Source organism: Cygnus atratus, chromosome 17 (assembly GCF_013377495.2).
Source record: "Cygnus atratus isolate AKBS03 ecotype Queensland, Australia chromosome 17, CAtr_DNAZoo_HiC_assembly, whole genome shotgun sequence".
Lineage (NCBI taxonomy): Eukaryota > Metazoa > Chordata > Aves > Anseriformes > Anatidae > Cygnus > Cygnus atratus.
Genome location: NC_066378.1, coordinates 12646860 through 12670005, shown reverse-complemented (window position 1 = coordinate 12670005; position 23146 = coordinate 12646860). Strand labels below are relative to the sequence as shown.

At 44.7% G+C, this 23146-nt stretch overlaps 1 protein-coding gene across 3 annotated transcripts in view; it reads left to right on the top strand.

The window, feature by feature from the left end:
- Window positions 1-23146, top strand: part of KDM2B (lysine demethylase 2B) — a 110287-nt gene that overhangs the window by 14378 nt on the left and 72763 nt on the right. The window contains exons 4-6 of one of the 3 annotated variants that reach the window (XM_035564888.2): window positions 1235-1281; window positions 11479-11657; window positions 14493-14599. In XM_035564888.2, the coding sequence (XP_035420781.1) occupies window positions 1235-1281; window positions 11479-11657; window positions 14493-14599 (333 nt within the window). Of the gene's footprint in view, window positions 1-1234; window positions 1282-11478; window positions 11658-14492; window positions 14600-20216; window positions 20326-23146 lie in introns of those variants that run through there. The other 2 variants (XM_035564886.2, XM_035564887.2) reach the window with 2 other exon arrangements.

The following is a 23146-nucleotide window of genomic DNA, read 5'->3' as shown; positions in this document are numbered from 1 at the left end:
ATTCAGGCTGTTTCATTCTGGCGAGGGAGTGAATTCCAAAGCTGGGGGGCCCTCGCAGCTAAATGCAAAGATATGAGGGTTGGCAGAGACCTAACAAAAGGTATTGTCCAGCCTCTGCATCCCACCAGAGGAAGGTGATAAGGGTAAAAGTAAGTGAACAAACAAGATCTGGCAAATAGTTCTCAAGATGCATGCATGACACTAAGTGTATTTTTTAGCTTTACCTTTCAGTGTTTTCTTAATAGTAAAAACTCTAAATAAAAGTTTGCCTATAGGCTCTATAATTCTGATTTCTAACTGAATTGTACTAGAAGTACTTGATAGTAGAAGCAAGCTGTTTATCTTCCGCCCACGGCAGCGGGGCAGAGTACCTAGCTGGCACTTCCCACAGGGCTGTTTCTCATACAATTCCTTCCTCAGCTTTTGTGCTATGTGAAGTTTGAACTACCCTCATTAAGATGAAGTCAATCAACTTTAAAACCCCACTACTGTTTTTGTATTCTTTTTCCGTCCAGTTTATGGGTTGCAGACTTCTACTCTCTTCCTGACACTTAAAATTCACTCACTTGACGTACATGAAACTCTAAGACCTTGCCTGTGTTAGAAGTGATCTTATAAATGCATCGGCATCAATGAACCAATTATGTTTCCATTTAATTTAGCTCTGAATTAGCCCCAATTGAATTGAGCAGCAACTTCCCTACCCAACAAATACAGTTGAGTTGTCTTCTGCCAGGCGAGGAGGTTTGGAATAGTCATTAAAACAAAGAGGCTTCAGTTCATTATTTTCAATGCTTTACTGTGATGATGTGACTTTGAACAAATGGGTTTACCCTTCCATGCCTCAGTTTGTGTCCGCTGGCAGATTTAGGGAATATATTTGAGGCATGGTGAGTTGCCTAGCAGAAACGAGTCATAAAGGTTTGGGATTTCATTGAAATCGCCTCAACCCCTTCCCATTTGTCCCACCCCAGTGCCGCCGGAGAGTGCTTGAAAAGACACCTCTTCTCCATGTTCATTAGGAGTAGGGAAACTTTCATGCATTTGCCAATGCAAGGATGTTGTGTGCCTTTAGAACTTGCACTGTCCACACTTCAGCGAGGCCTTGCTTGATTCTGCCTTCTGCATAATGGACAAAGAGCACTATACATTTATTTCTCTTCTATTATGGTAACGAATGTGTGACCATACTTATCCTGACAGTATTTAACATTGCTTTCTTTGCTAATTACAGAATGCCTGACCCGGATTTCACCGTCAGAGATGTGAAGCTATTAGTGGGTAAGTTATTTTGAATGCACTGGATTAACTCTATACAGAACAGGATTGCTTTGAAATACTTGTCCAGTTGTGTTTGTAGACATTTGTGATAACTCTCAGAATCTGGGAGAAGGCATGGAGAAGCAATTTGTAAATTAAAAAGGCTGGGGGAAACACTAATTAGTAGTGCTGACCGCGCTCTGATCTCATGCTGGATAATTGGCCATTTGAAGGAGAGTGAATGCTTTTGCTCTTCTTAACAGGTGTCCTACATATACTTTTGTGATCTTGGAAAGCAGCAGTTGCATTGATCGAGTTCCTTTTTTTTTTTTTAATCTGGTGTAGAGCATCTGTTTGTAAAAGGTCTGATTGGAGCCCCATCACCTTTTGCTTGTGCTCTCTTCAGACTTTATCAGTGTCAGGCCAGGTCAGCACGTGGAGGAAAGGTTGCTGAGAGACTGAGCACAAAGCTTTGCAAACTGCCTGTCTTTGATAAGACACAAAACAGAGGAGTGGTGACTGCAATCATCAAACGTTTCCTAGCAATTTTGGCAAAAGAAAAAAATTTAAGGAAAGCTACATTCTGAGTAGGAGATTACACGGTATGTTTCTTTGAAATCTCCTTTTACTTAAGATGGATGTGTTATTTATGCTTTCTCTGAAATCGTTACTGAAAAGTGATGCTGCACTCTGCTAAGTCATCACCGTGAAGCTAGCTGAGCTCTGGATTTGTTAGCTGCAGTCTTTCAGAAACATTTAACTGCATTCTTGTTAACAATAAATTCTAGCTATTCACTTCCATTTTGACAGGAGTTAGTCTTTTAAACTAGCCCAGTTGCTGCATTCTGAAAGAAGAATTTTTGAAAATTACTCTTGAGTTTAATAATCAATAGGGATATTGAGTCTGGGAAAGCTGTAGTGAAGAAAAACAAAGGAGAGGAACTTGTGCTGCATTTCTGCTGGCTGGGGTTATCTGTGGAAGAGAGGTTATCTCTGATAACCTTCCTTCACAAACAAAACTTGGCAATGTTGCTTAATTTATGGTCATTTTATAGGGTCTGGAAAATACCTCTCTGGGAGAAAACGTCAAAGTGATGTGGGAAGTGCTATTTAGCAGCATTTCTGTTGGTCAATCTGCAGTTAAATTAGGAAATAACATGAGGGTATCGGAAGTTCTAACTTCTATGGCTTTTCTAAATACCTGCGTGTGCACATTTGTGGATACTGAGTGCCTCTCCTTGCTGTGGGGAAGCCTGGTGCATGGCCCTTGTACGCAATTTTCTGTGGACTTGCCCCATAGCTGATAAGCTGCCATTTCTGTTTCTGAAACTGCCAGAGCTGAGGCTCTGAGATGTTTTGGAACAGCGTCGCGTTGCATAACAGCACTGTTTTTCCTGTATAACAGTCAAAGTGTGGGAGTTGCATTTCCTCAAGATTGATGTCCCCTGAAATATTAGGGGGTGGAGATTCCTGTGTACATGGCCAGCAAAGCGGGAGGATATTTATAAATAAAATTAGATTTATGAAACAATGGAGCAGAAATAACAATCATAATTAACTTTTAGATTAAATTGAATGTAGAAGTGTGCTGTTTCTCACAGCTGGTTCAGCAATCCGTCCGTATGGTCTAGGCCAGATAGTGCATGTCAGGTTTTTTTTGTACTGTGTTTGGACAAACTCCATTTGGAGGCATTGTACTGAGCCTGTAATTTGGGCCATAACATTATCACCTGCTGGTTTTTATATTTTTAATACAGTTGATGACTTCTGGCATCACAGGTGGAAACTTCTGTTTGTTTTTTTAAAGTCTAAAATGTTTGGGGAATTGACTGTAAGTTATACCTTAAAAAAAAAAAAAAAGGTTATTATGGGATATCATCAGTCACCGTGGAATTTGTGCTATATGCAACTGCCACATCGAGACTGAGAGCCAGTGGGTGCAATTCCCATCTCCATTCCTAATTTCTGAACTATGCACTAATGACTTCAGGAAACACTGGTAAACAACCTTCATACTGCGTATCATTGATCCTTTTTTTTCCCCCCTACTTTTGCCTTAATATATGTGTTGAACTCACCTTGTAATGTTCAAATAAAGCAGGTGAAAAATTCTTTATTTTTTTAATATCTCCTGTGACTGTTGCTGCGTTTTTGGCAGACTCCTCAGATATGGACCTCCAGGTGGCTGTGTTTCTGAAATACAGGGTTTTCAAAAGTTTTTTCAATGCCTTGCTGAACCTGGAAGTGGAGTTATGTTTTGCAAATGTGGAGTGATCATAACTGTGTTTGAATGTGTGGGAGTTGATGGAGAACATAGCTTGAAGAATGTTGTGTTCTGTGTAAACTTGTTAGTGTTTATTTTTAAGTGCTCATCATAATAGTATGCTGCTGCTATTTCAACTTATCGTTTGTTCTCTTTTCTTCTTAGAATCGGGTAAGTACATTTGCTATGGAACCTTTTAAAGAGGTGGTGTTGGATTTTTTTTTTTCAAAGCACATAAATTCCATAGAAAGTTACTGAGCCTTTGGTCTCAACTTTTTTTTCTGAAATCTCACAACAATCACATTATGAACAGAGAGTATCAGCTTGGGCACCTACAAGTCACAAGGAAATAATGACATTTGGTAGCCTAGATTCTTAAATTTCACTTTGAAAACTCTAGTCTGTGGCAATAATAGGGAGGAAAAAAAAATAGTGATTTTTTTGTTTGCTCTTTGTACTTACTTGAGCACAGGTGTCCTTTTTTAAATTTCATCAGGCTTCCAAAGAAACATTGCCATTACTTGTTGGCATTTTGTTTTGCTTTATTTTCATTGTTGAAAAAATGCGGATACCAGCTGTTACTTAGTTTGATAATGTTTATGGCCAGCATGTTAGCACCCATGTATAATGTGCATGGACAAAACACTCTTCCTGTACAGTAGCTTTGCTTTAAAGAACAAACACTTGAAACTGCACAGTTGGAATAATAGTTATAACGAGACACCTACCTGATATGAAAGATATCCTGCGTATTCTCTCAACCTGAAACAATGGATTCATTTCAGCAGTTGGAATTTGTGAAACGGCTTTGAGCCAAGGATACAAAGGGAGAAGAGGAATTACTGGCCTGCTTAGGAACTTGAGACAACTCTTGAAAGAAGACCTCTGTTGTAATTTAATAACAACTAGGCTTTATAATTTAGTTGTCTAAGGTGGATCTGATTACCAGTTCTGAAGGACATAATGTCATTGTCGTCTCTTCATAAGTTGACTTAAAATTTGACAGTCATTGGCCCTCCTAACATCTCCTTAAACATCTGCCCCATCTGCACTAAATGTTTGAGTGTTGTTCTGCAGGCTCCTTGTTTTCACTCATGCCATGCTGGTGTATTGTGATGCTAGTAAATGCACGGGGCTACTTAAAGAACAAGTGCACAGCAGTATCTAGTTAAGTATTAAGTATTTTTACTTTATTCCAAAAATTTTGCACACTTGCAGTTTTTAGATCGGCATTGGATCTTCATGTCCTTTTGTATTTGAAACTTTGTGCCTTTTTTTCTTTCTTTCATATTCTCCTACTCCCTTGTTTTAAAGGCTCCTAGAAATTCAGAGAACTTAACCCTGTGGTCCATTTCTTTTCTGTAACTACAGCCAGTCAACCATGTCTCAAAGATACTCCCAGCCAGGGCTGCTGATGAGACTCAGATGCTGTTCTTTTTCCCTGGCTGCTAGTAATGTAAAGTCACAAAACTTTGTAGAAACTCTCCAGAAGGGTCTTAATACCACTTAATACCACTATATATATATATATATATATGTACAGAATTTCAAGTTAGCTGAAGAACCGCTTTTGGGGAGTAACAGGTATATGAATTGGTAAGTGTTGGGACAGCACAATAGATATTAATAGCTTTTCTTCAGACTGATTCTGAATGGCTCACCGCTCACGAAGCACAAGTGCCCAGAAGAGGCAGCTGTGCAGTCTGATATTTTCCAGGCCTCTCTTGTGTCAGCTTCTTCCACCAGCGGTGCTTCTGGGCCACAGCTGCGGAGGTGTCTGTCGTGGATGGGCAGAAGAGAAAAAGCATATTTCTGTAGCTGTATGTGCCTGGATCTCCAGACACACCTGTGTGAATGCTTTATGCCAATAGCACTAAGGAACAAGTGGTTAACCTCGACTGAGCAAGGAGAGAGGTAATGGCCTTACGCAGCAAGCTGTTTGAGAGCAAGGGCTTCTGTGGTGGCAGCTGACCATCACTGGCCTTTGCCATCCCTAGATTCAGAAACCAAATGCAATTGTTTGCTTTATCTTTTGATGTCCAAAGCCAGAGAATTCCACTTTTCCACCTTGATTTTGTTTTTATATTATGCTTTGTGGGCAACATATACAAAGAAAGGAGCACCGAGTAGTTCTGGAAGCTGTGAGCCAAGTAAAGGAGAGAAAAAGAGGAAGCACACTCATACGGTGCCTAAATATAAACCAGTGCTCCTGGGTTCTGCAGCATACATCGCCTCATCTCTCTCTAGGCTGGAGCAGTCCCCTTGCAGGCGTAGCTTTGTGTGCCGGAATCTCTCTTCGTCTCCAAAGCTGGGCTTGCAATCCAGGCTAGTGACAAAAGGGGTGATTTCAACACATGCTGAGGATTTTAAGGAGGGGGGAAAGACTTTCAGTTATTGTGATCGCTGAGCTGAAGAGGTTAAAGTTGTGACCAGAGCGGTCACTTCTGTAGGATCAGCAGCATTGTTGTGTGGAATTCACCGTGCACAGCCAGGCATTGTGTCAGTGGAAACAGTGCAAGTACAGGACTTAGGCTGTTCATGGGGTGGTCTAACAACTCACGTAAACTTTTTTTTTGTTTTAAATTAACTCACTAAGGGTTTATTAATAGAATTTAAAATATAAGTACGGGAGTAGCAAAGAACATGCAATTAGTCATGTATTTTGGTATTAATATCTGGTGTAGACCGAACTGGACCATTATGCTTATGTGGATGGAAAATGTTTGGTCCCCTTCATTTAATTGCTTTGTTCTCCTCACAAGCTGTGTTGAAAGGCTTTGGTACTTTTAACTTCTATAAGGATTCAAGGAAAGCTGAAAGCAGCAAAGCTCTTAATTGTGATAAAAATTTGTGCGCTGAGGTATGGCAGTAAGAAGCAAACACGACAAAGCTCTGAAAAGTGTTTCAGAGAGCCTTCTTCTGGCCCAAGGAGATGATGCACAAGGTGGGACCTAATAGATCACATCCATATTTGTTTTCTGTGATTCTGTCAGCTCTTTAAAGACCTGACTGTGCAGGCTTTGATCTCCAAGACCAAGGGCGAGAGGAAAACCAAGCCTCTGCACATCCCTTTACTTTCCTGTCACCAGCAATGACAGAGATCAATGTACTTGGCAGCCAGCAGTACCAGTAGGATTTGACAGGTGGGTTTTGTTTGTTTATTTGGGGATCCATTTGCTTTTTGAGGGACACAAACATGTTAGTCAAACTCAGCAATGTCATCTCTGAACTATTCCTCCCTCTGCTCCCTGCTTGCTCAGGTCTAGGAAGAATTAAACTGCTGCCATTTGGGTGCAACTGGCAACCACATGAAGCCATGCTGGGTTCCCTTCTGGGCAGAATTCAAGTTAGAAACTGGACTTCAGAGTTTCTGAATATATTTTTTTCCATCCAGTGAAGGTTACATTAGGGATTTTCCCACAGTCTGAGGTCTCTACCGAAGTTGTTGAAAACTGAAGTGGTTTGCAGCAGCTCGGAGGGAGCCCTTTAGGACCTCCCAGGTTTCATTGGCACCCACTGACACCGAAGTGGGACAGCTCACATATAAAGCAGAGATCTCAATTCCAGTGGCATATTGCAGACTTTCAGAGGCTATCGCTTGATTTAACACACGGGCTTCATGCCTCTTAAATAGCATATTGTTTGGAAGGCAAGCTCCAGCCTGTGGTGCCAGGAGGGGATGTTGGGCTGCGGTTTGGTGTCGCCATCCCATTCCTACAGCAGACGGCGGTGTCGGCTGCGCATCCCGCACCCTGGTGGCGTGGAGCTGTGCTGGGAAGCTGGCAGGGAGCTGACCCCGCTTACCAAAAGCTATTTGAGCCTCATCAGCTTCTTGAGTTCCAGTGAACAGTTTGTATCGTGAAACCGGGACCTGGGGTAGAGCGGTTACAACCTCCCCAGCGTGTCTGGCAGGCTGAAGATAGAAACTTGTCCCTTGAATTCCTGTGCTGTGCCCCTGCCAGACCATCGTGGTGTCAGCTAGGTCAGCATCTAGCTTCTGCTGCTGCTGCCCAGCACGTGCCCTGGTACAGCATCTCTATCCCCTGTCTTGCCCATTGGCACTGCATCTAACAACACATTTTTTTTGGCCTTGCCAATTAAACAAGTCTAAATCGGTGTCCTGCACTTCTCTTCCTTCACTCCCTACTTGCTGGTCTGGGCTTTGCTCTTTTGTGCGGTGAGATGCTTCACGAAGCTGAACCGGTAGAAACCTAACCCAGCTGTCTTCCTCCCTCACGAGATGGGGAGGAACTTCCTATTTTTTTTCTTTTTTCCTTTGGTTTAGCTCCCGGCACTAAATGGTGCTGGGCTAAAACATGATGGGTGCAGCCACCTGCCTCGGTGGGGAGCTTCCCCCCGAGTGCTTGCAGTGAGCCTTGATCCCCAGTGAGGGCTTCTGGGCACAGAGTAAACAAAAAGATGGCATTTGATGCTCCCTTCTTATGTTTTTTTATTGTTGTTGTTCTTAGAAATAAAAATGAAATAATATAACACTGGCCTATGTTTAGCATGTCCACTGACTTGCCATTTTGGAAGTCGAACCGTCTCTATTTTTAGAGCTGAGCTTCCTGTTTGATCTCCATTTGAGTTTGTCCTTTGCCTAACACAGTAAACCTCTCTTTATAAAGAGAAAAAATGTCAGCTAAACTGGGATAGTTTTGCTAAAACAGTCATGTTCGTGTCCAGAAATAAACAACATTCGTTCAAAGTGGATTTACTGCTATAATAAAAATTAAATCTCTTTAAAGTATGGTGTCCCGAGCCCTCACGGGGTGCGCTGGGTGGGAGGATGGAGCTGGGGGCGTAGGGCAGCTGTGTGCAAAGCCTCCGAGCTGGACCCTTATTTCCCTTTGTTCTTCTGTGCCCTCTGGTGGATCTCAGAGCCGTGGTACGTGTTTCTTTTAACTTAATTTGTGTTTATGCTGGTTCTGAAACGGGGGTAGGCGGATAATAGCTCCATTCGAGCAAGGGCTCTCTGCTCTGCCTCTGTCCCTTCCAGCTAGTAGGAACATCCTTTACAGGTGGTCTCCTGCACACTGCAGGAGAATCCATGCCCTCCAGCTCCGGAGGCGTTAACTGGCATGCAAGTCAAAGCCCCAGCCTTTAGGTACAATTAACCCTCTTATGAAGCTTGCAGATTTCCTAGGGCTCTGTCCCTCAGCGTTCAAGGTTGGCTCCTGGTTGTAGACAACAAACTGTGTCCCTTAATTCTATCACAAAGGGTTAAAATAATTGATGAAACCTAGTTCTAGAGTAGCTCTTCCCAATTGATTTTACTTCCCAGCTTGCACCTCTGCAACTGATTCTTCTCTCACCTGTCTGCTTTGGTCTGTGCCTCTCGTCAAAGATGGCACCTAGCTTGTCTCTTGGTTACTGGCTGTGATCCTTTGGGATTCACTTGTGCTTGATGAGTAAGCTGCTTTAGGGGAGGAAGATGTTTCTTCTCTAGGCAGTAAATCCGCTCTAGTGAACCCTAGCATCGCCACTTCAACTCTGAGTCACATCAGCTGCGGCAGAGGAAACGCCACCCCTTAATCCCACACCCTCTGGATGCTCCCCAGTCAAGAGTTATGTGGGAAGAAAAACCCTGGAGAGCCAAAGATGGGGCACTGGAGCTTCCCATGGTAGCAGCAAGAGGTGCTCTTTGCCAGCTGTGGATCTGCGTGCAGTGACATGCTGATGTGAGGAATACAGCCCCTGTAAGCAGCTGTAGGCTGCCAGGGTCGCTGAGCTGCTGGGACTCCGTGGGCAGTATCGGGCCTGGTGTAGTCAGGATATTTGGGAAATGGCTTACAGAGATGGTGCATCATGTAAAACGCATGCAGACTGTCAGAAATCCAGCCCGAACTGAGATCTCGCAGCCTCCGTGTGCTCCTTTCACCTCGTTCTTCACCTGCCTCTCCTTCTGGATGATATTTAACCTTCTCCTGGGGGTAGGAAATAGAAGAAATAGAAACGTCTGAATATTTTCAGGAGAGGAAGAGCCGGCGGCAAGCCAGAACCGCTGGGAAGTGGGCAGTGAGCGTGAGGTTGTTAACCTGTAATTACAGGTCTCAAATTTTGCAAGCGGTGCTCCAGGAATCATTATGCACGGGCTTGTTTGATAGTACTGCGGCTTAAGAGAAAAACATCCCCTCAAATTGCTCTTTAATTCGGAAGTCAAGAGACTACCAATTCAAACCTTAGCTCTTCTGCTCGTAATTGATAATTGGGCACGTTTAACGAACCTGTTATTGAGCCGGGCCCCGTATTTTTAATTCATCAGGTAACTGCTGATTTTTCTTTCAGAAAGGATAATTGAGAGGCTGTACAAGGTCGTCTCCAGCAAGGCTGAGATCAAACCTGCACTGTACTATGGCAGATCCCAGACTCTGCCGTGCAGCCCTTCAAATACAATTTTTCAGTACCAGTGTGCTTAACCCCTCTGGGCTGTAGCCCCTGCTTTAATCCTGCTTTAATCCCCCAGCCATGGAAGCGAGAAGTCAGGCTGTGTCTAATTCAGGGACTGTTTAATGGGGCTTTGCTGCAGTTGATAATTTATTGAGTAGAAAACAGACTTTCTCCCTAGGTAGTAAAGCTAGCAGTTAACAAACAAACAAACAAAACTCAACCAACAAACAAAAACTAGATTTAATGTGCCTCGTTTCAAACACGCAAATACCAAATGTAAGGATTCTTGTGCTTTTTCAGACATAACAAAACTTTCTCCCCATCCTGCCTCAAGGTGGCAACACTACGTACAGTCCTGAGCTCAGACTGAGGAATCAAATCCCGGTGCAGCGGTGTTGCAGCAGAGTTTGACTGACGGGCCAGTGGGGCTCTTCCAGATTTACGCTGTGTAAATTTTTCTTTTTGATTACAAAGCTTTATGGTCTTGAGTTCCTTTCCACAATCGTTATCACATCTGTCACTGTCGTTGCTATCAGTGGCTAAGGATGGTTTTAATGGAGTGATGAAATCCAAGCTATCATTCTTGCTGAAATACTGTTCCCCAGCACGCAATAGGCCAGGTGCTGTAACTGTTAATAATTCCCTCTGATGGCATAATGTAGCCCCCCCATTTTGTTTTAACACTATTTATTTAGAGTTATTTCTTCAGCAATGAAAATTGTTTTGGAGTGATTTTTTTGGAAGTGGTGTGAGTTTATTTGCTGGTTCTCTCCTGGAACTGAGGCGTGTCTCTCGTAGGCTGCCTTTTGCTCACATGTGAATGAACTGCTAATTAGGATGATGAAATTTCTGAGAGAGGTGAAACCTTCCAGTTGGCCGAAGAGAAGATTGTGGATTAATCTGTGTAAAGCTGAAGGCTCGCCTAAAACTGCTGTTCAACATTCTGGGGCTAATGAGACTTGTATGTCTGCCACTCGAGAAGCTGGAAGTATGTCCTGTAGTTTTTTTTTGGAGATCCAAAGTGGGGGCTCTATCTTGCGAGGCATTTACTGCTTTCATCTCCACTAACAACAACTGGAATTGAGAATATTCGGCAATCTGTATGAGGTGTTCAGCAGTTTATAGCATCCAGTTATGCAAGGTAGTTTGCTCTTTATGGATAATTTTTGTACATGAGCAAAAGCATCTTGAGAGGCATATGGATGTTTAGAAAATTGCAGAGTATGACTTGGAGAGCTATTTGTCTTGCATGCCCCCGCTACCGTTTTATATCAGTTCTTCATAGATTTTAATGTACTTCTGCTCATGCCATCTATATAAAGGAGGGAACTACTCTCTCCACCTCTCTGAAGCAGACACACCGGGTGACTTGCTCAGTGTCATACTCAGCACGCAGCCCGGTTCCAGGTTAGTTCCCTGCTGACTGTTTGAGCTGCTCAGGACCTGTGGAGGGACTGATGCTGGTCTCTTGTCCTCTAATAGCAGTTGCCCTCCAGTTGTTGAGAATTTACCCATTGAAAGCGAAGCAAAGACAAATGTTCATGAGTGTTTCTGCGTGTTTGCAGGAAGCCGACGGATAGTGGATGTGATGGATGTGAACACGCAGAAAGGTGTCGAAATGAGCATGTCTCAATTTGTGAGGTACTATGAAACACCGGAGGCCCAGCGCGAAAAACTCTACAACGTCATCAGCCTGGAGTTCAGTCACACGAAGCTGGAGAACATCGTCAAGCGCCCCAATGTGGTAAGGGATCCTGTGAGGACAGTGTTTGTTTTCAGCTTCTTCCCAATCACCAGCTGCTTTGTAAGAAATAAAGCATGGAGTTGTGGGATGCGCACTTGAGACAAAGTGATGTGAAGCACCTGCAACTCTTGTCCATTCAGGATCACGTTTTTACCTAACTAGAAAGCCGGTCTCCTTGACAGTGGAATTTAAATTACAGGAATTAGGTACCTGATGAGCTCCTAATCATGAAATTTGTACAGATACACAGTTCTTGTGGAGGTATTTAGGAGAATTGCAAAATTAAATACCTGTCTATTGTCTTTTGGTGTTCATGTGCAAACGTAGCCTAATCCAAAATAACAGTAGAACTTTTTTTTTTTTTAATGTAAAATATAAAGCTAGGAATTTTATTTGTGTGCATTTTAGAAAGGTGGAGGGCTCTTGTGACTTTATTACCCGATGGAGTCACCGGCAGTGAAACCATGATCTTATTAATACGGATCATTTCATTTATCACTAAAACATAGCCATGTGTGGGTGAGGATGAGAGTGTCAGCTCAGTAGTACACAGTGATGCAGTGGAGGAATTGGCGTTGGAGGTTTCAAAGTGTCTTCTCAGGACACTTGGCAGAGAATGTGGATATTGGTCCTGGTTGTTCAGAGGACAAAGGAACTTCTCAAAGCAGAATGAGTGCTGCTCCTTCCCTCTCAATCTGCTCCTAGGACTGGACAATCAAGGTGCTGCTGGGTTTGAAACTGTAGCTCTATGATGCTTTTTTTTCAAACACTTTTCTCATTCCTAAATGCTACTCTAGTTACACCAGCAGTTTTTTCACTGGGGACATCTCTTGCCTGTGCAGACAATATAAACACCACCCTTACGCCTGAACAAGTCAAAAATAGATGGCAGCTCTAATCACTGATTTCTGGAAGTAATTCTTAAGTAGGCTTTTGTGTTCTGTTACACACATATCACAACGTGAATATTAAGCACATATTTAGAAGTTTGGGCAGGTTTTTGCTGTCATTCAGACACCAGTGGGCAGTTTGGAGGTGCTCTGGGGAGTTTATGGTGTTGAGCTGATCCTAGTTTTTCCAAGCACATCATGCTCACTGAGCTTTTAAAACATCTGTGCAAATTTCCTGGGTGTTCAGGACTGAAAAATGCAATTAGGTACCTGCTACCACGTGCAAATGAATATTTCATGTCTATTTAAAGTGGCCTGAGTGCACAGTGGTTTGTAAAAGCAGCAATATTTGGATCTTGCTGAAAGAGAGATTTGCATCTCTGCTAGGTACTGAAGTGAGGGATAGAAGAGAGGGTGCCAGAGGCTGCGAGGAAGTTCAGTATGCAAGGTCAGATACTAACCAAATACTACCTTGGTAGGAGCGGATCCCTTGAATGCTGCAGGGCTCTTTCAGCCCACGTAAGGCAGAAATACTTGATTCATGTTCCCTGTTGTGTAAAAGACTGTGGGTTGCAGTTCAGGAAGTGGGAATTATTTCAGAATCTGGGCAGTAACCATCAATTTTGTTTTCACATACAACCGTGATATTAATGGAATTGGTACTACTTCTACTGACAGCACGATCTCCCTTTGCCTCTTCACAAAGTACTGTCTGTTATCAAAAGTACCAGGTGCAGACGGACAAATAGATGAAAGCCAGCCCCAGCCTGCAAGAATTTACTGTGCTGGCTGCAGTATTATGAAGATGCTCTGGGGATACAAGCCATTGGGCTGGCTCTTACAAACAGCATTCTTGCGATAATCTGGGCCTTTTAAAAGACTGAGCAGTCAGGATGGTAAGTCGGGTGCTGCCCATGACAGAGTTGGACTTCTCAGTTCCTGCTGCACACAGGCAGAGGACGGCTTTGTGACCAACACCTAGGATAGGACTTACATCCTTGTAGACCCACACGTGGAGATTAATTTGCACATCTAAAGTTTTGGAGCTGGCTCAGGATGTACAGCCACGCTGTGGCCAAATGCAGCACTGCACCTGCCTGGCTGGACTTCTCTACTTCACTGGAGTTTCCTGGTTTGAAACCTGGCACGTGATCCACTTGCATAACCAGAAGGAGTGTTATGGATACCTAGCACAAGCTCCATCGTTAAACAGACCAAAGAACGAGTCTCGGGCTTGTCCTTGCCGTGGCTGCGATGGACAGAGCGAGCAGTTCATGCTCTGGCACCCAAAGGAGATTTGTTTCAATGTCCCTGAACAATCTTCAGTTTCCATCTCCTCTTCATTTTGCTGGCAGTGTCTTTCTTACAGCTCAGCAATCACTGTTTTCTCCTGCACATGCTTCCTAAAAGTTTGGCTCTTGGACAAGAACTTTGATGAATTTTATTCCAAAGTAGAACAATGAAGGAGATGCGTGGTAGGCGATAATGTAATTACCCAAATCAAAATTAGGCCTGAACAATGGGGTTAATGTTCCTTGAAATGTAAGGCATCAGAGCAATGTAATCTCTTTTCTGTTTGTATTTTAATGTTCATAAATGCAGTTTCTAGGATATTGGCTACAAAAATGTATTTGAAAACAGACTGCAGGTGGTGCTGCAAGAGGTGTGTGGTGCTCACAGGTGCCCAGAGGCCAGAATTTGCACCCAAGTAAATCAGCTGCAAAGCCCTCCTTACTCTAGGCTGCACAGGGCTGAGTTACAGTGATGAAGTGGTGCTCCCGAACAAACTGGGTCCCAAGGACTCTCACCGCAGCGGCGAGGTTCTTGCTGTCTGTGGGCGTCTGCCAGCTGCTGATCTGCTGCTGTTGCTGTGAAAGTCTTAGCCAACAGGAGTATATCTGCCATGTGTTCAGTGACTAACACTTGATTTTGGTGGGGCTTTCAGGTGGACTTAGTCGACTGGGTGGATAATATGTGGCCGCAGCATTTGAAGGAGAGACAGACGGATGCTACCAATGCTATTTCAGAGATGAAATACCCAAAAGTGAAAAAGTAAGTTTTTTTAAGTCTTTGAAATGCTTTCCTCTTGACCTCCTTGTTTAATTCCTTTTGAACTTAAAAGCTGGTAGGAGAGGAAATAATGATTTATTTATTTTTTTTCAGTGAGCAGGAAGGGGGATTGATATGGTTGACCTGCTTGAGCTGTGTAATACTGATAGACTGCTCCAGCTTTGAAGGAGAACAGTTTTGGATTTGAGAACTTTATAATGGATACATCATGTTCTTAAAGCCTGTGATGAAGTTCTTTAGGAACAGAATATTCTATTTGTTCTCTGTATTTATTTTAAAAGTTCTCAACACATTTTAGTCTAAATTTTTTAATTGAGAAGTAATCTACAGTTTTAATACATTTTTTAATCAAATCCCTTCAAAGAGTGCCTTTATTTCTTTATTTCTCAGTTTTGAGCAATTGTTTTGAAACAGCAGGCTATCGCTGATCTGAAATAATAATGATGTGAAGGGTGGTCAAACACTGGAACAGGCTTCCTAGCAAGGTGGTTGGTGCCCCATGTCTGTCAGTGTTCAAGAGGCCTTTGGATAATGCCCTTAATAGTATGCTTTAACTTTTGTTTAGCCCTAAAGTGGTCGGGCAGATGTACAGGATGATCTACAAAGGTCCCTTCCAACTGAACTGTTATGTTTTATTCTCAAAAAGTGCTCCCTAAAGATATCATTTCATGGGATGCAGATGTGCCATACAACTCTCACAATATGATTCAAAGTCCTTCCTCTGTGGGCTGGGTTCAGATCCTTCCCAGGTTCTAAATTACTAATGGCTGAAAAGTTACTAGCTGAGAGATGTTTTGCAAAATGACCTTGCAGTCCATTTTGAATAGGTGTGGATCTCTCCCCAGCTTTGTCACTGCCATTCATAGGGGTTGTAGGGTAAATAGGGGTTGCTGCTAATAATATAATAGCTGTTGACCCGTATGGCCAATGAACAGCATTTAATCCTGGAAGCCCTAAGCTGACTTCACTGCTGTTTCTGGTTTAGATGCATTTTCTATTGGCCAGACCTAATGCTGGCAGCATCCCAGGCTCTGTTGTTGAACCGACCTCTCGCGTTTTGCAAATCGCTTAGAACTGTTTCCAAACTGTAATGTCTGAAATAGATTGATACCAACATATACAAAAGAGTGTGCAGTCACAAAATGATACACAGCATTTAGTCTCTTACTCTAAAAATAAATGTTCTGGGAGGTGCAGGTCTCCATAATAGAAGGGGCTCTGTGGCAAGCACTGGAGGGATGCCCTGTCCTGTGATGTGATCAGCACCACTGATTTTGGTGGAAGTCAAAGGTACTCTATCCTGAAAAAGTAAACTGCTTGTTAGGGTAACTAGATAGGGATAGGAGTGCCAAATTTCATGCATGCATTTGGAAATGTCCTAAGTGACTTGCCTAAGGTCACACAATCAGTCAGTGTCAGAGCAGAAAATAGAACCCAGGCAACTTGCTTCCCAAGTGGTTAGTCTACTAAATAACATGCTTTGTTTATAATAGGCTAAAACTAAGAAACAGAATCATGATTCAGGGCTTCAGGATTCCTGGACTGTACAGGGTAAGAAGTAAGGAAAACTGTCCCCTTCCTAGTACAGGCATTCTCCAGATGCTGACAAAAAATGCAGCAAGTAAACAAAACAAGGCAGAGATGCTTTAAAGGATAAGGTAACAACATGACTAACAGAATTTAGCAGAAAAAGCAGAGTATATTCTTGCAGTTCACTACTTGCATCATGAAATGCCAGATGGTAGGTTTCAAAGAGGATTTTAGAGAAGTGGCAATTCAACAGATTCTGACATGGAGCTTTTCCCATTTGTGGGGGATGGCCTGGTAGAAAGGAAGGGATGCCTGATAAAGAAGCAGACACATAGCCATTGAGGTTGCTGTCAACTGGCAAAGTGAAGGTGGAGGTTGACAGCTTGATAAACTAGTAGATGTGATAGGTAAAGGGAAGCTAATCAGTGAAAGACTAAGTGCTTGAAATGTGAAAACAGTTTGTTGTGGGTGAAAGGAGTTGCAGTGAGTGAGGATTAAAGGCAAGGGTGATGCAGCTGGAGTGAGGGTGTATGAGGATGACGCTAGATGACGATTACTAGCATCATCTAGCATAAAGGCTAGAGAGATGATTTCCAGCACTGGTGTCACAAAACTCTCATTGGTCTGAAGAAGCAACAAAGATAAAATTAAAAACAAACCTTGATAGTCCAGGAACGTGAGAGAAGTTGTCCTGGATCGGGACAAAGATGCTTGGTGCTCGGTAACCTTTCTGCTGCTGCACGCTGTCGTAGCTGCTCTGAGAGAAGTGTGAGAACGGTGTGAGTATAAAATGGTGCTGCCCTTCAATAGACTTCTGAACTTCCACTGTGTGCAGTTCAGGCAGGGACTTCCTGAGGTGGAAGTGGTTTCTGTGTGCTTAGTGACTCAAGAGATTTCTCTTCCATGATCTTGCCCAGTTTAAATATGAACTCCTCAAGAGATTAGCTTTCTCCATCTCTAGAAATTCAGATTGACCCTTTTCTGTAGAGGTACCAGTCCCAACTATTGCTGGGAGTACCCAGAGGGCACGAGCCCTTATTAAAGAGATTGTGTTCAATCATGGAGCTAAATGTCAGTGCTGTCACTTGTTTCATGTGACCCATTCTTTTTATGTGAATCGCCAATATTAATATTCTTTAATACGGACTGTTATTGCTTAGCAATCAGATTGTTTTATTTCATTCTTGTTTTTAGCGTTCTCATAATACCAAGAGTTTGCAGTATGCGATACCCACCATTAACGTGTTCCCTACAAACAAAAAGCACTCCAGCGAGCGCGTTGCGGTTTTGCAGACACAGATGGCATTACCAGACACAAATGTCTGTCTTGGCTCCTGCACGTCGAGTTCCGTGCTGGGAGTGAAGTTAGAGAACGCTCCATCTGCTGCGCTGCTTCAGTTACTAGGAGCACTACACGCGCTGGAGACCGCCCTGGCTTTCACTTGGACTTGCACCATTAACTTAAAAAAAAAATAAATAAAAAATCAGGGTAATAAGGTTATACTTCTATCTGTAAGTAAATGACTACTTTCCTAATGAGAGCCTTAGAGGACTGAATTAAGTGGGGCAAGAGTTTATGTCAAAATATGTAAAACTTTCAAAGTACTACCTCTTAAGCAATAAGACAACAGGAGAAATTAGGGGGCTGGCCAGCTGAGACGGCAATGTGACAAACTTCAAACTGATATAAGCTGGCATTGCCTCTGAAAAAAACAGTCCTGTGCCCGCATTGTCCCATCCTCATCGCTAGAACATGCTGTTGTGCAGCTGCAAAGTAAACTGGACTGGGGACTGGTCTGGCTGAAAACTGACTCAGAAATAAAGAAAAATTGGTTAGTTTTCAGGCCATCCTAACCACCACATGGCTGCATAAATGCTTGTGCCAACCGAAGGGCAATGCAGAAGTGTGAAAAAATCATAGCAGTGGGATCGTGGGCAAAGCCCTTCTGCAGCTTGCGCGAGGTGCAGGGCCATGAGTTGGGGAGCAGAGAGCTGCTCAGTGCTGCTGAGATCAGGAAGCCTCTTTGCACAGCAGAGGCAGTCAAATAGCAACTGTGCCAGGACACCATAGCTATAGAAACAGTAACAGGCATTTCTGAAAACTTGATAAAGTTCGCACTGGGGAGCAAATGAGGATGAAGCCCTGACTCACTGCAGCATGCTTTCTGCCTTCAGAATTCTTCCTATTAGAATACCTAAGCACTGCTGTAATAGGTCTTTCGTATTGCTGCTGTCCTTCAGTTAAGAATGGGATATTTTATATGAAATATCCACCTGTTCACAGAAGGGTGCTGCTCTGATACTATATACTCTGTGTTAGCCCTGTTTTTTCCTCTGCCAGGCTGTTATTCAGCCATCCATTCCTTTCTATTCATCTCTTTACTAAGCAGGAATGGATCTAAGCAGATGCTAAAATGCTTTTCAAACTGTGGTCTAGTTGGAAGCTGAGGGTGTGCCTCTGGAGGCAGAAATCGCCCTTTGATTTGAGGGAGTCTGCAGGTCCTGCAGTGCAACCTGGCACTGTTTTATGTGTGTGTGATACTCATATGCACGTTGTGTGCCATTTTTGAATAGAAAACTGCTCTACAGACATAATTATTTACAAGAAAATTGGGCCAGTAAGCACAAGTTCTCAGTCAAACTTTTTAAGCTAGCAAAGTAAATAGAATTTAACGTCTTCAAGTCGATGCATTAGCCTCGAATCCTCCCTTGTATACAGCTTGGAGGGCTTGCAGTGTCATGCGTATAACTGAAATAAATGCTGGCATTGAAAATTGCTCGTGGTGAAGCTGAAGCTGAGCAGCCATGTCACAAAGATGGAGAAATGAGTTGCATTTGCACAGGCACCAGAAGGCTGTTCCAGCTCCACGTGCTCACAGGGCAGCCAGGCCAGGTCTGTGGCGAATCGGCAGGTTGGTTCGTCTCCTCGCGCCCGTCGCTGCCTTCTCAGAAATTTAAGCTTCCAATTAAAAGAGAGGCCTCTCGGATCTTAAAGTTCAAAGGTAACCTTCCCAGCATTAGCTGAATGCGAGCTGTAGCAGCGAGGTTTGCAGGCAGCCTGAAATGGTAGCTGGGTGCAGTTCTGCTGTTCCTCTATGCGGGCTGCTCGTGCCAAAATCTGATGGCTGGAATGTAAATAACTCCTTCCCTGCGAAGTCCCCGCATGCAGCGGGAGGCACGCGGGGATCGTGAGCGCACCGGGCCTTGGTATTTCACCGGGGCTTGGGGTTTTACTGGCACCTTGGTTGGGAATGGGGTGAAGGTGGGACTAGGATGGTGCCACCGCTTCGCAAAATCTGCGGTGCAAGCTGAGGTGCATCGCAGAAAATAGGCTTGCTGTTATCTGGTGTGTTGTTTTTGTCTGGCTGACTCAGATCGTAACCCCCCTCAGGGCAGGAACCGGCTCTTTTATGTGCTTTTTGAAGTGCCTGGCGCACGCACCGAGCTTAATGATTAGTTACTACTTGATCTTGATAGGTGCTGTTTTGCTCGCTCCTCAGGCTGGAGGAGCTGCTCGCTGAGGGGGGGACGGGGGCTGTGGGGCTTCGCTGGGGCCCAGGGAGAGCGGCCGCAGGTGGGTGCCCGCCCTGAGGGGAGACCAGGGCCCCCTTCCGTGAAGGGAGGCTGGGGCCATGAGGTGAGGGGAGGCCGGGGCCCCTTTCCATGAGGAGAGGCCGGGGCCCTTGGGCCTTCCCTGCTGAGGGGAGCCCCAGGCTGAGGAGGCCGAGCGGGGGCCCGGCGGGGCTGGGGGCGGCGCAGGCCGGCCAGCAGCAGTGTCTCCCGGGTGACAATGGTTTCTTTTGTCTGGCGGCGTAATTTGTGGCTTTCGGTTACGGGGGCCCCTGTGTGGGAGCGCTGCTGCTGCTCGGGGGGGGGTCAGGCCCGTTAGGAGCGGGGCCTGCTCCTTCTCCCCCGCTTTGGCACTTGCAGCTGGCTCATGGGTGTGCGGTATTCGGTTTCAGGCTTAGGGATTTCAACCAGCCGGCGCTGCTCCTGGGAGGAAGGAAGAGTGAGCTATACTTTTCTCATTGGCCCGAACAAAAAACAGAAGCCTCTGCTGGGGTTTGGGAGTGGTTTATGGGCTGAGCTCAGTGGCAGGGGAGCCCTTGCAATGCCAGAGGGAATAGAGCCGTATGGTGCGCTGTGCCTCTTGCGAGAGACAAGGAGCTAAGCTCAGGGTAATGCTGCCTCTGCGTGTGCTCACGCGTCTCCCCCGAGTTCATGTGCATGTGCGTTGCGCCTTTGCATTTCCCTGCCTGCGCGTGTGCCTGCGCCTGTGCGCGTCCGCATCCTGGCGTGTCTGCTGCTGTCTTTGTTTCTCTGTTTGCTTGCGGGTTCGGAGCTCTGCGTGGCGAGTGCATTGTGGGTTTGCCTGGGAGTGTGGTGGCCGCGCTCGCTCACGGAGCGCTGCCTCTGCCTTGTTTCTGCGTGCCCGGCTCTCCCCGTGTTCGCTCAGCGGTTTGTCCTCGCTTGCAGCATCCCCCTCTCTCTTTCGGGGGGTCTCTGTGTTTGTTCTTCCGTGCGAGTTCGCAGGTTACTCCATGTTCCCTCGCATCGTTTCGCTAACAAATCCTCCCAGGTTTTGGGGGGAAAGCTCCCCTTTCCCTCGCACCACAAATCCTTCCTCCAAAATAACAGTACGTTAACCTGAACGATTCCAGGCTGGTGGAGAGCATAAAACAAACTCTTCAGTGGGGAAGGGAAGCTCCCCCCCCAAGAGATTACAAGCAGCTGCATATTTTAAAACCCTAACTGACGCTATGCAGGGAGATAAAAGTGGAGCGTGCAGGGGCTGGATGTGGTGGCCGTTGCGAGGAAAATTAAAGTTGGGGCATCCTTCTGCGTCGCCTGTGCTTTCAGGGTGTACGTCTGACAAGCTGCTCTGCCCGTGTGCCGCCTGGGGTTGTGCTCCTCTCACCCACATTACCTGCTCCGGCCCAGGGCGCTGAAGCTGCGACCTGGAGGCGCGCAGCGGGATGTAATTTCCAGATTTCTTTCAACATGGATGCTGTGTGATGGCTCTTTTTTTTTTTTTTTTTTTCTCCCCCCCCTTTTTTTTTTTTTTTGGGCGGGCCTGTGTGAGGGGAAAACCTGAAAAGTTGAGCCGTTCCCCGAATTAGCAGCTGTTAAGCGATGAGAAACCGCTCGCTGAGGTTAGAGCGGAGCGGTGTAAGATTAGCCGTGGCATGGAGCTGCGCGGGGCCCATGTGACTGCGGTGTACATTGGAAGAGGAAGCTGTAGAGGTCAATGCAAAGGCATTGTGCCAGGCTCTGGCAACAAGGGACGTTGCTGTATGGCGGAAGATCGCTTTTCAGGCTCCCCAGCCCTTCGTTAGCTTCTTGGGGCTGGACAAAAGCAGCCCTGTTAGATGAACAGCAGAAATTAAACGTGGAATGGCTCGTTTGCGGATGGAAAGGAAAACTGTTTGCTTTCCAAATGCTTTGTAGGTTTTTGTTAACCACCATATGTGGCTCTTTCACTAAACCCACCTTTATTGGGGTGGAAATTGTGTTTAGAGGAGTTTCAAGAAACCAGAGGGAGAATAACAACAAGAAGTTGTGTGTTCACAGTTCTCTCTGCCGTGGTGTTTTCTCACAAAACTAATTTTTAAACGCTTTGATTTGATGGGGGTTAAATCCCACTATTTTCTCTTTGAATACAAACAGTTCAACAGCTTCAGCTTTCTTTTATTGGCTGCTGAGGACTAAAACCTGGGTCGTGCAAGGCCATTTTTGCCTTTTAGAACGCCTTATATCAGCGGGTAATTGTAGGTAGGTAGCTCAGTCCTAGAAAATTGTTGTTAATGTGATGTATTTTACATCTGACCTTTTGCAAACTGGAAATAATTGATTCCATAAGGATTTTAATTTTTTACTGAAAAACAACGCTACTCAGCGCTGCCCGCAAACTGCGAACTTCCATGTTGTTTTTTGTTTTATTAGCAATTATTCAATCTGTGACTTTTTGCAGCTTGGCTCGAAGAAAGGCAACTTCCTTTCCGGGCTCCTTTTATTGTTTTTAATTTCTGTCTGAGTTGTAATCAACAACATCTCGGTAGAGAAAAAAACATAAAAGGAGAAATAAAAAAAAAATGTATTTGGGAGGGAAGGACTCATATTTTGAAATGGAGCATATTGAGAGTCTAGACAGCTTCTTGGCTGGCTGTGATTTTTGAAGCATCTGAAATACCCCAGGGGCGGAAAAAGCTCTCTTCCTGCTCCTGCAGGAGGACGGATTCCAGAGCGGGCGAGGGGCGAGCGGCGTAATTGCGCCAGGAGAGGCTTTAATTGCGAGACGGAGGCGCAGGACCTTTCGAAGCCCGCAAATCGACCGTCTTCATGACAGCATTGCGCACGGGTCCGTCAGCTGGGCTCGGGATGTGGTTGCTTAGCAGCGGGCTCTTATGTGCCCACCGCCGCGCTGATTTGCCAGCCTCCTGCAGACACATGGTAAGGTCCTTTCCAGCCTATCATCTAGAGGGACTTCTGCACGCCGCCTGCATACTGCCGAGATTCTCCCTACCTGACTGTGATGAGAAAAAGACACAGTTAAATGAAACCTGTTTTGTTTCTCCTTTTTATTTTTTTCCTCCAACTCCCCTTCTGGTACTGTTTCCATAACCAAAAAAAGAAAAAACAACCAACAACCTAATAATTAATAATAATAATAAAAAAGCCATGAAACGGAGACCGGAACAAGGAAAAGAGGTTAGTGGGTTAAGTGGTGTGTGTTTCCTGCGTTTGCAAAGGTGCCTATAGTGAGAAGGGCGGCTGTGTTTCGGCCATTAGTTACAGATGGTGGCTGGAGGCTTGAGATTCGTGCAGCGAGATGAGCGCTCTTGTGTATCTTGCCAGCGATGTCGACTTTAAACCGCTCTGAAAACCTGAATCAAGACGGCATAAAAAAATAGCGGATTTGATAACACTCAGCAATGCTGCCAGCTGGTTCCTTTATGCCTTTTGATGCAGAAATGCCTAGAAATGTGAACAAAAAAGAGT